At 44.6% G+C, this 15,444-nt stretch overlaps 2 protein-coding genes across 8 annotated transcripts; one reads left to right on the top strand and one right to left on the bottom strand.

Moving 5' to 3' along the window:
• Positions 1–1,718: 1,718 nt before the first annotated feature.
• On the bottom strand, positions 1,719–7,643 carry luc7l3 (LUC7-like 3 pre-mRNA splicing factor). Of its 7 annotated transcripts, none has more exons than XM_084571386.1 (11): positions 7,343–7,643; positions 6,849–6,915; positions 6,717–6,756; positions 6,475–6,634; positions 6,039–6,113; positions 5,835–5,939; positions 5,513–5,674; positions 4,994–5,385; positions 4,656–4,840; positions 4,031–4,192; positions 1,719–2,429 (listed from the first exon to the last, which is right to left on the bottom strand). In XM_084571386.1, exons 1-11 carry the CDS (start codon positions 7,439–7,441, stop codon positions 2,326–2,328), a joined length of 1,551 nt encoding a protein of 516 aa, XP_084427512.1. In that variant the 5' UTR covers positions 7,442–7,643; the 3' UTR covers positions 1,719–2,325. The 7 variants fall into 7 exon arrangements, with proteins under 7 accessions (XP_084427512.1, XP_084427514.1, XP_084427511.1 ...); XM_084571388.1 differs by having other exon boundaries at positions 6,490–6,634; XM_084571385.1 differs by having other exon boundaries at positions 6,039–6,116; positions 7,343–7,642.
• Positions 7,644–8,588: 945 nt separating this feature from the next.
• On the top strand, positions 8,589–15,043 carry ankrd40 (ankyrin repeat domain 40). The gene is made up of 5 exons (XM_084570591.1): positions 8,589–9,064; positions 9,493–9,641; positions 9,744–10,397; positions 10,872–11,053; positions 11,690–15,043. The coding sequence occupies exons 1-5, from the start codon at positions 8,931–8,933 to the stop codon at positions 11,831–11,833; spliced, it is 1,263 nt and encodes a 420-aa protein (XP_084426717.1). The 5' UTR covers positions 8,589–8,930; the 3' UTR covers positions 11,834–15,043.
• Positions 15,044–15,444: the final 401 nt, after the last annotated feature.

The raw sequence follows: 15,444 nt of genomic DNA, 5'->3' as shown, positions 1-15,444 counted from the left end.
TCTCGTAATCAGATATTAACCTGAAATAAAAAGCAGCTCCTGCCAGTTTCTCCACAGGAAGCCGCTTTGAAAAGGTCGACCCATGGCAAACAAACAACAGACTTGGACAGGAGTCTGTGACTTTAATATGCGGCTGTGAATAAGAATACAAGCCCGGAGACAGAATATGTGTTAGTGTGTGAGGAACACTGACGCCAATGTTTTACGACCATATAGGCCTAATACAACTAAACAGTCCTGAATAAAACTGAATAAATATGTATAAGTTGGTGACATATTTATTGTAGTGATTAGTAATTATCGAGAAGTTTTGGCCTTTCTGTGCTGAGTTTTACTTTACAAATCTCCCTATCCCATATTGAAGCTAGAAATATTTTATAAAGATGTCAGTATCTCCGTGCAGCTATTGCACAAATATTCACCATAGTGTTAAAGATGAATACCGTCTGATATGCATCCTCCTCCTCGTCATTTCATGGATAATATTTAATAATATGAGCCTGTGTCATTAATCTCCAGGTGCTCCATCTTCCTCCCATTGTCCAAAAAGGTTAATTGTGCGTAGATGTGTACACACACCTGGACATCCATGTGATTAGAGGACAAGAATCTGGTGAACAACTTTGTCTCACGGTGCGGAGTTGTTCACCCTAACCACCTTCGGCTCAATACAGCTAAAACTAAGGAGATGATAGCCCCACCTGCAGCCTGTAACCATCAACGGGGAGTGTGTAGAGGTGGTTCAGACTTATAAGTACCTGGGTCTACATCTTGATCACAAACCAGACTGGTATACAGACTCAGTATACAAATAAGGTCAGAGCCGTCTCTGTTTCCTCAGGAGGATAAGGTGGTTTAATATCTATGTTCTACCAGACTATCGTTGCCAGTGTCCTCTTCTACGCTGTGGTGTCCTGGGGAGGCAGCACTAAGAAGAAGGACACCTCACGGCTGGACAAGGTGATCCAGAAGGAGGATTCTATGGTAGGGACAGAGCTGGAGTCTCTAATATCAGTGGAAGATGGAAGGACCTTGAACAAACTCCGGTCCATCATGAACAATGTCCACCACCCTCTACAAGACACCATAGTCAGACAGAGAAGCTTGTTCAGTGACAGGCTGCTGTCTCTGTCCTGCTCCACGGACAGGTTGAGGAGGTTGTTTATCCCTCAGGACTTGAGAATCTAATTAAAATGCCTTCAATGTCACTGAAAAACAAAACTGAAGATGTATTTTTATAGTTTTGCTCTGCAAGCAACAACACTTTGCAGTAAAAAAGGGTTCTGAGTTTGAACCTGCCGACCTGAGTTTGCATCTTCTCCCTGTACGTGCTTCCTCCCATAATCCAAAAACTGGATTTAGGATTAATTGGGTGATTGGTCGTTTGTTTGGGTTACAGAACGGTGACTTGTTCATGGTGTACCCTGCCTCTGTAGGAAAACCCTTAAGGGTGATAAGCTACCATCAAAGCTAAAGGTGGCTACTTGGAAGAATCTTAAATATAAAACATGTTCTGGTTATTATTTTAGTTAAATACATAATTCAATATGTGTTCCTTTATAGTTTTGATGTCTTCTGTAAAACTATTCATGTAGAAAACAATCAAATATGAACACATCTTCTCATTCACCAGTTTATCTTTGACTGCTACTGGACCTGCTCTTCGTTTTTAGTGTTGCTCACAGCCTCAATGACGGAGGGGGAAAGAAAAACAACGCTGACGAGTTTTTGCTTTTTATTCATCAAGACAACATGAACATTAAAAGCAGGGCAAAAAATGAAACAAAAAAATTTCAGTCTTCAAAACGTTTTTGATGAAAATAAGAATATTTTACAGTTTCTGGACAAGAGCGACCGATGCGAGCTCTAAGTGGAGGACACTTCCTGTCAAGGCGCTAACATTGTACATACGCTTTCAACTAACTTTTTATTTTATTTTTTCTTTGTAACTTTGAGAAATAAAAAATAAAAATAAGAGGTCAGGAAGTGAGAACCCGACAAATCAATACAAACCACAAGCACTGTTTTAATTTCATTTTCACTTAATACCAAGAAACACGGAGGATGTGTAAAAGATTTTCCAAAATAAAACAAAATTCTCCCTCTGGGTTTGGTATTTAAAGCGAAGTCTGAGCCGACATCTACACCAGGAAACCAGATGAACCATCAGATGAACCACAACTACCCTCCAATTCATTTCGGCCGAAAGATGCGACAAGAAAAAAAAAATCAAAAAGATTTTTTTCCTCCTGTGAACTTTATGTTCATGTTTTTTTTTTATATTTTTATTTGTTTTTTTAAATAAGCCTCTACACGTTTTGTGGTTCACCTTGTTTTTAAGCAGCGACGTGTCAGGTTCGGGGGGGTAAGGATGGTGCGCGCTCTTCCGCTTCTTCCTCCTCCTCCTCCGCCAAATATCCCAGCGTCCCCTGTGGAGCAAGAACGTCCACAAACATGCAACGTTAGCAAAGGTCCCACCGCAACGAGTACGACAGCATTAAAAACGCAGCCAGAGAGTCACAAGAGACACGGTTACTAAGAATGCACAAAACTATCCTTTTTACTAGCACAACAGACGTTTGAAGTCTTGCCTGCCTTCGGCCGGAATATTTAACACTTTCTATTTCTGTCGTTTGAAACCTAAAGAGTCTCCTCAAGAGCTACTTCAAGTTTAAATCAAACATGATATTCCCTTTGCCAAAGGGAAAGTGACGCCTTTTAAGCGTCTTCATTTTACTTCTTCGCACACGAGGAACGTTAAAATAGCCAAACGCCGCTGCGAGGAAATGTACACAAAACTATTTCCACTGTTGGCATAGGTATATCAAGCAGGCAGGCGTGTGCCGAATGTGTCTCAGAGTTTCCTTTTTCCCAAAACGTTGTTTTAAAACACAAAAGAACAGTTTTTTTTAAAAATACACCATCAAGCTTTCATGTTCTGCAGAAGAAGTACAGATTCTGACAGGCAACAGCATTCAGAAATGGATGTGGGTAGAGAAAGGAGTACCTGGGGTGAGTACCTGCACAGTTTGACAGTCAGAGTATCCATGATTTTTAATTTGCCCTTTTCTCATGTGGTCTCGCTCACAACACCAACGCTGTGTGAGGTATGGAAGTCAGCTGCAATTCATTCGATACACCCTACCCCTCCGGTTAGTTAGTTACGTTAGCCCCCTCCCCTCCACCCATCCCATCCCCTCCCCCAGGTGCTATAACACCGCCCCAACCAAAAATAAATAAATAAAAAAAACACACACTGCATGGCATCATCAGGCACAGTCAGCTGGACAACAAACCCATGGCATTTGAGGCATGATTAAAAAATAAACGGCTTTGTTCGTCACATTCACCTCGAGCCAGCGCTTGAATGTGAGTCTGTGTGTTCAGAGTAACCGCCGTGATTTACGTACACAAACACACACACAGAGTTTTCCTCCCTGTATGGAAATGTAATATCTCAACATATAGCAGTTATCACATTATTCCTACTTCAAAGTAAATAAAAAAAATAAATAAATGCAAAAACAGGAAAAAATAAAAATACAGGCAGGAAAATTTGATCGGTTAGTTTTTATATAATTTTTTTTTCTGCCGTTTTTGTCCACAGAGACAAATATACATCTATAAAAGGATCAAAAACCGATACAAAACGAGGGGTACCTCCGGGCATGTTTGCTCAGGGCTACACTGGCCTTTCCCTCTTGGCTTTGTGTGAATGTTTTCTACCTTCTTCTCATTCATCGGGCCTAGTCCTTCATCTTCAGTGCATACTTATGATGCACTATTCAAAAACAGGATACAAGATATTTGCATAGAGTACATAAGACAAAAAATTATAGGCATTGAACTGAACATAAACAGGGGAAGGGAGGGGAGGGGTCGGGGTGAGGGGGTCGGGGTAAAGGGGGGAGGGAGTGTGAGAGGGTGGAGGGCTGGGGTTGAGAGCCAGGGTAGAGCGAGGAGGAGGACGCACTTACCTGAGCCTGATCTGAGGTCCTATCAGATCAGTTTTAATTGGACTGAGTGTCACCTTCAGAATGGAGGAGCTCTTGCTGGCCGTTAAGCAGAGGGGAGGAGGCAGCCGCCTCCGTCTGCATCGGTTCCGCTTCGGAGGAAGCCTTGATGGAGGCCGCATCGCCGTCAGAGTGCTTGTCTTTCTTAGAGCTGCTCCTCTCCTCTGTCGTCTTACGGTCTGAGGAGACAAACATTAATCGGGTTATTGTTTCTAAATCAGGCGCTACGATTAATCAAGCAAAGGAGCCGGCGTCGGGTGGAGGGCCCTAACAGATGTGACGTGGCTGGAAAGACTGTAGACTCCTGTTTGATGTGCACTCGTCCAACTAAATTCTCATTGGTCAGAAAAACCTCAGTGTTTCGTAAGGAGAAAGCTCGTCTAGGATGAATCCATTACTTCTGACAGCGAGGTAAAATATTGTGTGATTTCCACAAATCTGGAACCAACATCTTGTCGAGACACGTCCCATCTGTTAATGTTTATTTAATTTAGGCTAATAAGGACAACAAGTAGAGATGATGAGCAGATTTTTCTCCCGGGACCAGTTAACGTGTTGTTTTTTTTTTTTTACAGCTACCGACAACTAACGTGTCGTAAAAGTTCAATTCCGCGTGACGCTGCAGGAGACGCGAGTCCTCACCTTTGTCTTTTGATGACCGCTCTCTGTCTCTCTCCTTTTCTCTCTCTCTGTCCTTGCTGCGGCTTCGGCTGCGGTGGCGGTGAGATTTGCGCTCCGTGCTGCGGGACCTCCTCCTGTCGCGACTGCGGGAGTGACGCTTTCTGTCCGAGCGCTCGCGGCTGCGCCTCCTCTCCCTGTCCCGACTCCTGCGAGAGAGAGACGTGTACGTAGCATTAAACACAAAGGTGCGTGCATAGATGATGTTCTTCATGTGGCAGATTTTAATTAATTTTCCTTTTTAGTAAAATGTAAAAGCTTCAATATACAGAACATCATCATAATATATCCGATTCTCGTACCTGCTGCGTTTGCGTTCCCTCTCCCTCTCCTTATCTCTGCTCCTGGACCTCCGCCGGTCGCGTGATCTGCTCCGTTTCCGGTCCGACGCTCGGCTGGAGTGGCGACTGTTGGAGTGGCTTCGTCGTCCCCTCCTGTCTCTGTCCCTGTCCCTGTCCCTCTCCCGTTCTCGCTCCCGCTCTCTGTCCCGGTCTCTTTCTCTGTCTCGCTCCCTCTCGCGCTCCCGCTCCCTCTCCCGTTCCCGCTCCTTCTCGCGCTCCTTCTCCTTCTCCTTCTCCTCCTCCTCTTTGCGCTTTTTCTCCCTCTCCTCCCTCTCGCGCTCACGGTCTTCTTTGTCTCGTTTGAGCGCCGGGTTTTCGCCCTGGGGGTCTTCGGAGCGACGCCGCAGTTTCTCCTGAGAACAAGGAAACATCGACCATTCATGACGGCGCCGATATCAAACTTACTCCAGGTGAGATAACCTACTGTGTACATTCACTTTATTACACGCAGTATCTGCATGTAACGTGTGATCCGGTTACCTTGAGCTCCTCTACGGTGGATTTGATCTTGGCGTAGCCCATGTGCTGCTTGCCCATCAAGTGGTCGTCCACTCGGGACTGTGCGTCGCCCACGATGAGGAAGGCCCCACAGACCTCGCACACCTCCATCTGCTTCTCCTGGGCTGCAAAGCTCTCGATGGTCTGAAGAAACAATTTGCATAAATTAAACTTCGACGAAGGAACTTTAATCTAGTTTAGTTTGTAATATAATTACGGTTCCGTTTGTCAATATACATCAATAACAAGAGCAGTACTTTAATGTAGCGTCTTGGGGCTGATAAAACCAGGTTAGCTGACTCACCGAGGGGGTGGAGCTGAGCAGCTCCCTCTCCTCCTTCAGCTGCTCCACCAGCTTCATCATTCCCTGGGCCTCCTCGACTCGACCTTCGGACCCCAACTCCTCAATCTGGGGAAAAGGCCAAAACATCATGTTGTGACGTAATTACACCGACAACGAGGTGTAAAGGCTGCACACGGACGCAAAGATAGCGTGTTTACTGCTAACCTGTACAACCAGGTCTTCAATCTTCTCTGTTAGAACCTGGACCTTCTCCTCGTTCTTCCCAGACGGACCAGGACCCTGCTGTAATAAGCACACCGTACCTCAGGCAGAATCAACATTACCAGAAATAGACTTAATTTAGACCTTGAGTTAACGTTCGACCTGGGCAATTTAATCAGAGGTGACTGATCCAATCTCAGTTTCTCTTAACGCACTTCTGTTGCGTTGGCGGCCCTTAATGTGACCCAGGACTAATTGCCTGTTCAAACGCGTCCCAGACCACCTCCAAACGTGGTCTGGGACGCTCAAGTGCATCCTGTACTCTAAGCTGGTCACTTTTGACGCGATTGCCCAAGTCAGACGTTAAAGCGAGGTCTGAATGTTGGAGGGGGGGGCCGAGAAGATATAAAGACCCAGTAAAAACACTGCGTTGCCCCACATTTGAAGCACACACCCCGGCGTTCTGCTGAGCCTGGGAAAGGGCGAGCCGGGCATGCCCTCTGCGAATCCGCCGCTCCACCTCCGCCAGCAGCGACTGCAGGTAGCGCAGGAAGTCTCGCTCGTAGCCCTCCTTCATGAACCGAGAGCTTTTCTCGTACCTGCACGCAAAGACAGAAACGTTTAAGTGTCGACGCGCAAATTAGTGTTTTCTAAAAAAAAAAAATCACAATCAGGACTTACGTCTTTCGTAGATTCTCATCGTGGATTTTCTCACAAGGACCTGGAACATGATCAGAACATATTATTACCCTTAAGGCATAAAATATGGATATGTCACTTGTTTATTTATGGATCTTTAAGTTCTCAGCTTACCCAAGTCTGAGCGGGTGTTGGTGAACAGTTCAGCAGGGCAGAAGCCACACAGGTAATATCGACAGACCTGAATAAACACAATTAAATGGTTACCAAGGAACAAATTAAGACTGGCAACTTGTATAAATATCTTAATTGTACGTTTAATATTATGTTCTCATTTCTAAATGTTTACCAGTTACATGCACAAATCAACAACGGTTAATCAAACTGACTGCATGCACTCGTAGCAGATCAGAGTAAATGCGGGAGGGGGTTAGCATTAGCTAGCTCGAATGCTAATTCCGCTACCACGCGTGCCCAGACGGCACTCTTAAGTGCACGCTGACGTCACCAACCACAACGTGTGGTCGATTTAATTTAAACCGGCGACGGGTGACTCACTCCAGCTAACTTCTCTATCCCCAACACGCTACGGTTTTAGACACCAACTGCAGCTAGCATGTTAGCGTGTCGGGCTAGCTGGGCTAACGTTAGCTGCGCTGCTAACTTACGCTCTCGTCGTCCCATCGTACGTTGCATCGCTTCTCGTCGGGGGCCAAGTTTCTGTCTCGGCCCATTAGCTCGTCGAGTAACTGGGCGGCGGAGAGCATTTTGCCTTCAAGGGTGTAGCCTCGATTAAAAGCACTACAGTATGTGTGTAACCCGAAGAGCCAGTTCACACCATCTACTGCGCCAAGTACTAATTTTCCAAAATGGCAGACACTGTGACAACAACGCCCGCTCACCGCCTCACCGCACGGCCACAAGCAGCAGCTCCAACGGCCTCTGAACCGGAAGTGATATGGCTTTAACTGTAATTCGACACATCCACAGAGGAGCTTAGCGTGGCCTTTAATTATTAATGTATTAATACTGTGCGAATATCTTTATTAAAATAAAAAATACCTATTTTGAGCGATTGAGTCGAGTTTCTGCTTTGTTTTATTTTATTTTTTTTAAGTATTTTGTCTACCATGACTCTATGTACTGTACAGAATTGAGGTTCCGTAATAGTGAACGGTAAAAAATAAAAATAAAAAAGACTACATAAATATAAATAAATAGTGAGAATATATTTATTATTAAGCAGAATGTATGACCGGTGTTCCTAACTGGTCGTGTGTGGGGAAAATGTAATTTCAAGAAAGTGACTTCCGGTTTCTTAGTCACTTTATTATGAAAGTATTTACCGGAAGTAGGCTATAATTTCCGCATTAACGCTGAATTATTAACGAATACACGGGTAAATTACTAGTAATATTATTTGTTTATTTTTTTAGAAACAATAACCAGCGTTCTTTTGAATCCTTGCATTAATTAAGTGCCATTTTAAAATTAAATCTGTTTGATGTTGAGATCAATCTGCACCGCTAACGTCTTTCATATACATTATATTATTCACAATAAATATTCTAAATTGCTTCTATAATCTTCAATTACAATAACATACATGCATATTTATTATTTTAAACTTATTTATGACGTTAGTGTACTTTCCGTGTGTGTGTTTCTTCTGCCCCCTAGAGGCCACATTGAGGAAATGCAGCATAACAGTAAAGCAAAGTTAATATTTATTAATGTAAGCGTGTGCTCATTTAATTACATTAATATTACAAATAAAACAGTAACAATTATATTAGAATAGTTAATATATATATATATGCGCAAATTTACCTGGGGTTAATCTGAGAGCATTCAGGTGGGAACTAAACATTCGAGCTCAGTGTTGTCACATCTAAATATGCCCCCTCCCCTCCCGACGAGGCGGTGGTGTTTTTGGCAGAACACTGGCCGAGCCCTGACGCTCCTGTCTGATTGAATGAGTGTACTGGCAGCGGGCAGTGGCACCGTCAACGCAAGTAAATGGCGAGGACGCAACTCGCCGTGTGAACTCCGAAACACCAGCAAGTTAGCCGAAGCAGTTAGCCGCCACAAGCTAGCCCCTCGCCAAGCTAGCCAGTAGGTAAGATTAGCCGGGTAGCTAATGTTAGCAGCCTGTTTTGTTTTGGGGTTTTTTAATGGACCTGGGTGCCATTAGCGCAGAGACTGTTAGCTAATTCACACTGACAACTTGAATCGTCGAGAGTTGTCGCTACCAAAATGTCCACGACTTCACTGGATAAAGAGTTACAGGAGCGGCTGAGAGAGGCGTCTGCCATCGGGGATATCGATGAAGTGCGGACGCTGGTGGAGAGTGGAGTTAATGTGAACTCGCAGAACGAAATCAACGGCTGGTAGGTTTTATTTCTAGTAATATTAATGAGGCTCAACACGGAAGTGTGCATTTGCTGCCCAAACATAGAAGTTAGCTGCAGCCAAGTTGCCATGTCACAGGGATTAAATGCTCAGTCTGATCCTATTAGGAGAGCCTGTTAATCAGCCGGCCATGCTGCTTTTAATCCATGTTAGCTTGTGGGAAGATTTAAAGTAACCTAGCAACAAATATGACCTATGAGTGTGGAGCAAAATGAAAGATTTAAATGCACAAAGCAAGCTGTTCATAATAAAAGTTTCACACACTTCCTGGTTCAGTCTGCAGCCTGTTTGGTGACATGGATATGTCATGCTCAAGTTGCTTCCTGTAACTTTACCAGCATTTATTTATTTATTTATTTATTGGTTCATTAACCTGAGTTCTTTTTTTCCCCATTAATCCCATCAGGACATGCCTGCACTGGGCGTGCAAGAGGAACCACAAGCACATAGTGTCCTACTTACTCGGTTGCGGCGCCGACAAAGAAATCCTCACGGCTAAGGATGAGTTGGCCTCGCAGCTCACGTCCAAACCGGAGATCAAACGACTCCTCGGAGGTAAATTACCTTCGTCACGTGTTGGAGCTTCAGTTTGGATTGCTCTTGGTATATCTGACATAATATATCTTCTTTTCTTCTCCATGTACATTATTACCACAGTTGAGGTGGAGGAAGTGCCTGAAGTCAAGGAGCCCGAGTTACCAATCATCCCCAACTACCTGTCCAACCCGCCCTTCATGTATTCCAAGCTGGACGACAAGTCGGAGATGATCCTTGCCCAGCACCTTACACAAAACGGTTCTGGGGAACACGCTGAAGACACTCAGAGCGATTCGCCGTCACTCTCCCCGACGCACGAGCCTCAGAAATCACAGAGCCTCTCCTCCTCCTCCGGCGGCGCCACCCCTCCGCCGAACCCCGCCGCCAACCACAGCCATGCCCCCGCTGGCGAATTCATCCCCGTGTCCGAGCAGAACGGCGCGTCGCCTGGCGCGGCCCCCTCTCACAGTCACGCCGTCGTTAACTGCGCGGTGCCCATGGACCTGTCGGTCGAGCCTCACCTCGTCAACCACGCCGACTACCCGCACGCGGTGGCTCACAACGGCGCCGTGTGCTCGCCCCCGTTGACCTCGCCCGGCCCCGGCTTGGCCAGCAACGGCGGCAGCCAGGTTCAAGCCCCGGTGGCCGGCTCTAACCCGGCTGTGAGCAGGCAGCAGTCCATCCCGCAGCAGCTGAGCTACGGCCAGGGCGGCGGGCCTATGCCGGCCTTCCAGCCCTTCTTCTTCACCAGCACCTTCCCTGTCAACGTGCAAGGTGAGTTTATTGTGAACTACTCATGAAAACAAAAGAGGAAGTGACTGGAATTCAGTAGAAACTGTAGGAATTTATAATTTATACCTTGTTTATCATTTTTATTGAGAGTTCCTGGTTTGGAGCAGCTACTGCCCAGAGGTTGCCAGGCAACTAATGCAGACCACATTAAGTTAGTGCCAGTGGTTGAAAGCATGTGTGCGTCAGGATCATTAGAGTCAAGAAAGAGCAAGCCATTTTGATAATTAATGTGTGCTTGGCCTTTGATCATGGTTACATAGTTAGTTATTTACAGGTAAGTGACTCATAGGAGCTCAAGTGTAATAATATCCTGTGCGGTGGCATCTAAGCTGTCAAACCAGAAAGTGTTCATACTGCGAGTCTCTCCTCACAGGCAGAGACTCAAACAAACAAACAAACAAATCAGTGACTCTACCTCCTCTTAGTCACTAACCGAGGCGTCGCTCTGTTCTCTAGAGTTGGTGTTGAAGGTGCGCATCCAGAACCCTAACGCGCGGGAGAACGACTTCATCGAGGTGGAGCTGGACCGCCAGGAGCTCACCTACCGCTCCCTCCTGAGGGTCTGTTGCCGGGAGTTGGACATCAGCGCCGAGCACGTGGAGAAGATCCGCAAGCTGCCGAACACCATGCTGAGAAAGGTACGGAAAAACAAGCGTCCACGAGTCAGTTTAGGAGTCACGTAAAGTCATTAACAGATAATTGTCTGTCCATACATAGTAAACATGGACTGAAGATGCAACTAACCCTCAACTCCCTGTAAAGATACAAAACTCAGAGCACAACCAGGGTCTCATCTTTTTTTCTAAACTAAGTTGAACAAAAACAACGCAAAAATATGTCCGCTCCTTTGCTCTAAGCACTGCTTGAGATCTGTAGCTACAATTTCATTAGGAAATTGGAAAGCAGCATGAGTTAGAAAGCTTCATCTGACTCATACGTGCAAGTATCACTGTCTCCGACTCCCTAATTAGCTTGGGTCAATGTAATTTCCCTGTGAAACCTTCCCTGCTTCCTGTGTGCGCTGTGTTTTGAGAACAGTTTGATCATGTTGAAAATGGAAGCGACGAACAACTAAGGCCCCGTTCAGCTTCGTTGACAGTATTTTCTTTTCAAATAGAAGCAGAGCTAGCTCCGTCCATACACTAGCAATAAGTGGTGGAAAATACACATGAGGCAGCCAGAGTGTGGCATGTCCACTAACAAACGACTTGTGTACAGTATGTTGCTGTAGTGTGTGTAGTTTCTGTATAATTAATCTTCTGCCCTGTTTCCAGGACAAAGACGTTGCTCGGCTGCAGGACTTCCAGGAGCTGGAGGTCGTGTTGGAGAAAGCCGAAGGCCTGTCCCTGTTCTCCGGGGCCGGCGGTCTAACAGACAGACCCTGCTACAACATGAAGGCGTCCCGTCTCACCTACTAGAGCTACAACAAAGCCTGAGGCCCCCGCCCCTCCACCTGCGCCCCGCTTTACGATGGGCTTCTGTAGCTACACTCAAGCAACCATAACTAGTTGCCTTCCCAGGCTCCTCGTTACAGCTTTGTCCGGCTTTGGTGTTTTGCCAATTTCCTAACTGGGATCTGTTTTTTTGTTTTTTTTTGTTTTTTAACTGTAGCTGTTGTCCTCCTCTGGCCCTCCCGACGCTTTAGTGTACCCAACCAGTTCTAAGTGACTACTGATGCATGGTGTTCTCGTACTGGGCCCCTCTCTCCTCGCTCTTTATCTCCGCCTCTCCACCCGCCGGACTTTGTGCCAAGGCTCCAGTGGGACAACAGAGCGGAGAAGAGGAGAGTCGGGCGGGGGGCATTGGTTTGTCTTCCTTATGGGCTGGACTTGAACGGGATTCTGCAATAGCCTTATATGGACTCATTTCTATACTGGCTGTGGACTAGCGGTCGCAGCGGGAAACCCGTCTGAGAGGACGACAGGAAGGATTTGCATAACTCTTACTGATATAATCACCGCAAGGCCGCGGAACAGTGGATTCACACACAGCAACCTGGATATCTAGCAAACTGTCCTGGAGAACGATATCAGATACTCTCGCTACACACTTTCATACATGCTGTATAGGAATAAACCTTAGTGTCTTTCCTGCAGAGGGAATCCTTTATTGGCCTAATTCTTAAGGTGGAGTTAATCTCACACCAGGCGAGCTTTAGGTATCTTCGGACTAATAGTACTTTTATTGTCTGAACACACACAGTATGCTTTAATCTATATCCCCACAAGGATGGACACGTTTGAGGAGGAGTTCTCGTTTCCGGTGAAGGAATGATTAGTTAGCACCTTTGTATCGCAGAGATATCGGAGAAGTTGAAGCAGAGCTTTGCAGGGTGTGTTAATCCTTAGAGTCAGCGTCAAATTTATCTGTCAACTGTGAAGTATTCGTGTGTCATTTTAGAGCTATCTGGATTAGTAAAGCGAGAATGTGAATAGCGCTTTAGGGTGACTAGTCTAGAGACCCGTCTGAGGTTGAGTTGAGGTGCTTTTGGGCCACAAGAACGGACCTTTCATTTTTTATTTATTTTATTCCTCTTGCCTATCTGCATTACAGGAATTGACAATGATCGATGAGGTCTTTTTTTTAAGCTCTTCTACTTCGGGGTTAGGTATCTATCCAGCACAAGAGGAACCTTTAGTGATTGGTTGAACACACAAAGGAAGCACAGGCATTTGTCGGTGAAACTTTAGCCTTAAAAATGTAGAGAAAGTGGACCAAGGTTGCAGTCTGTTGAGCTTAGACTTCAGGAAAGTCAAGACTGAAAAAAAATAAATAAATCTAGGCTCAATAAACCCTAGATTTCAATATTAGATTATAGAATATAGGGTCTCTGAAGACTTCTAGACTTTACTGAAGTCAATAAATTGAGTCAGGTTTATTGAGCCTTGACGTCAATAAAAGGCTCAGAAAACCCGAGACTTCATCTACATAGAGTATAGGTTCATCAAAGCTTGATTGAGCCTAGATTTCTAAAAGGTCAAGACTTCTATAAAGTCGAGACTCAATCTCTACACTTCACTGGCGTCAAGTCAAGGCTCGAGACCTCAATAAACCCTAGACTTGTATAAAATCTAGACTTTAATGACTAGATTTCAGTGAGGTATAATTTAAAATCTGGACTTTACTGAAGTCAAGGCTTGATTCAACCTAGTTTTCAATGAGGTATCGGCCTAATTAGCTGAGTAAAGTCTATAGATTATTGAAGTGTTTGATTTATTGGGCCAATAAAGTCCAGAGTCTATGAGCTGCATCTTATGGAGAACTAAGAGACTCAATTTATTGAGCCTAGACTCGATAAAGTCTATAGAGTGTAGGAGCTGAACGAAGAGACGCTGCAGTATCAACCAAATGTTGGTTATCACGTCAATCCAGGATTTCTGTTGGTCGTACGAATGCGGAACAAAACTTGATGTCCCAAGGACTGAAGTGTTTTTCATAAAGTAAAGCCTTCTGTTGGGTATTTTCTGTTGCCGTCGTTCAGTTCAGTTAGAATCCAAACCAAAAACTAACCTAGTCGGCAAAGACACTGTAAAGATATTAACTCTAGAACAGAAAAAGACCGCAGCCTTGTTAGCATTTATCCCTCCAAAACTCAAGAAGATACGGCAAAGAACGTAATAATGCTTTTGATTTAGTGCTTCCTCCAAAACTAATCAACATTATTATTTATAATGGTTTTTGTTTTTTTTCTTTTGTGGAACTTTCACCTCAGTTTAAACTAATATATGATGACATACGTGTTTATTTAACGACTGGAGACAACGGAAAATCGGTATGTGTGAGGGTTCGGTTTGGATCTCAAGTGCGAGTTGTATAATTTTATTTTTAATTTAAAAACTAATTTCTTAAACGGAGACTGACAAGATGTGTACTAACACTAAAGTGAAGTGAAGGGGCGCAGGCGTGTTGCGTTAGATGCTGCTTTTTTTCGTCGACACCCGATATTCCTTTAACTCTCGGCGCTGGGGCTCGTTTGTTTTAAAGCGTAGGCGTAGTAGACTCGTGTCCTACAATCAATCAGAGTTTGTAACCCAGCTGTAACTGTTTACTTGTTCAGACCTGAAGCTCTTACTGTATTTGTATGTTTTACGAGCTGTTTTTATTCATTTGTAATGTACTTTTAACCAGCCAGGCCTGTTGTGTTTGTGTCAAAGAGACCGTGCGACCGTGCGAGAGCTCAACAACGGGGAAAGCAAAGTGCAATGTGAGGCGGAGAGAAGAAAACGACGACCGAGAGTGCTTATTTTATTGTTACCAACTAAAAATGCTTTAAACGGTGAAGCTGTTGCCACACGTAGGAGGCAGGAGGCAGAAGTGGACGAGGAAGTGGGAGCGGAAAATGACGTTTTGTGAAGGAGAGCCGCATGTTTGCAACATTTATTTTTATTTTAACAATCTTCTTTGTTTCTGTGGAAAAGGAGACGACTAACGTTGTATTCGTGGGGTCACTTATTGTTCTAGAAAAAGCCGTGTGACTTAACCTATGCATTCAGAGACGGATATTTTTATAAACAGTACGTCCCGTGTACTTGTAGAAATAATCTAAGGCACTGTTAAAATTGTGTTGTTTTTTTTTGGTTCTGGAGATCTGTATCTGTTCTTTGATAAAAGCATGGTAAACTACCTGATCTTTAGTCTCTTCTTCTTTTTTTTAACGCCTCTCCTATAAGAGCACAGATCCACCATCCAACATGATGACGTTTAACGTTTAGGAACATTTAGTTTGTGTGTCTCAGCTCAAAGCCATTAGAGGGAGCACTGGAGCAAATATCAGCATTACTGCAGCACAAGAGAGTTTATTGGAGTTCATTTAAAATATCAAACTAAAGCTGCTGTTTACATACTAGGCCTTTATAACATTCTATTAATATCACAGGGATCCTTATAAACCTCAAGGATGCCTTGGGATTTCAAACCCATCAGTCAATAAATGTCTGAAAACCATCTGCATCGTGTGAAATAATCACACGGGAGACGTCAACAAATGAGTGGCAGTGACTGACCGGAGTGATACACACCGATCAGCCAC

Source organism: Chelon labrosus (assembly GCF_963514085.1).
Source record: "Chelon labrosus genome assembly, chromosome: 21".
In the NCBI taxonomy this organism is placed as follows: domain Eukaryota; kingdom Metazoa; phylum Chordata; class Actinopteri; order Mugiliformes; family Mugilidae; genus Chelon; species Chelon labrosus.
The sequence above is the reverse complement of the archived record's forward strand: the minus strand, read 5'-3'. Positions and strand labels throughout refer to the sequence as shown.

Excerpts from the sequence above, each read along its gene's own strand:
- luc7l3 (XM_084571385.1), bottom strand. The coding sequence starts at position 7,441 with ATGCTCTCCGCCGCCCAGTTACTCGACGAGCTAATGGGCCGAGACAGA. Across the intron at positions 6,757-6,848 it reads CAACACCCGCTCAGACTTGG|GTCCTTGTGAGAAAATCCAC; the intron begins GTAAGCTGAGAA and ends ATCATGTTCCAG. Across the intron at positions 6,117-6,474 it reads CCGGGGTGTGTGCTTCAAAT|CAGGGTCCTGGTCCGTCTGG; the intron begins GTGGGGCAACGC and ends TGCTTATTACAG.
- ankrd40 (XM_084570591.1), top strand. The coding sequence starts at position 8,931 with ATGTCCACGACTTCACTGGATAAAGAGTTACAGGAGCGGCTGAGAGAG. Across the intron at positions 9,065-9,492 it reads CAGAACGAAATCAACGGCTG|GACATGCCTGCACTGGGCGT; the intron begins GTAGGTTTTATT and ends TAATCCCATCAG. Across the intron at positions 11,054-11,689 it reads CGAACACCATGCTGAGAAAG|GACAAAGACGTTGCTCGGCT; the intron begins GTACGGAAAAAC and ends CCCTGTTTCCAG.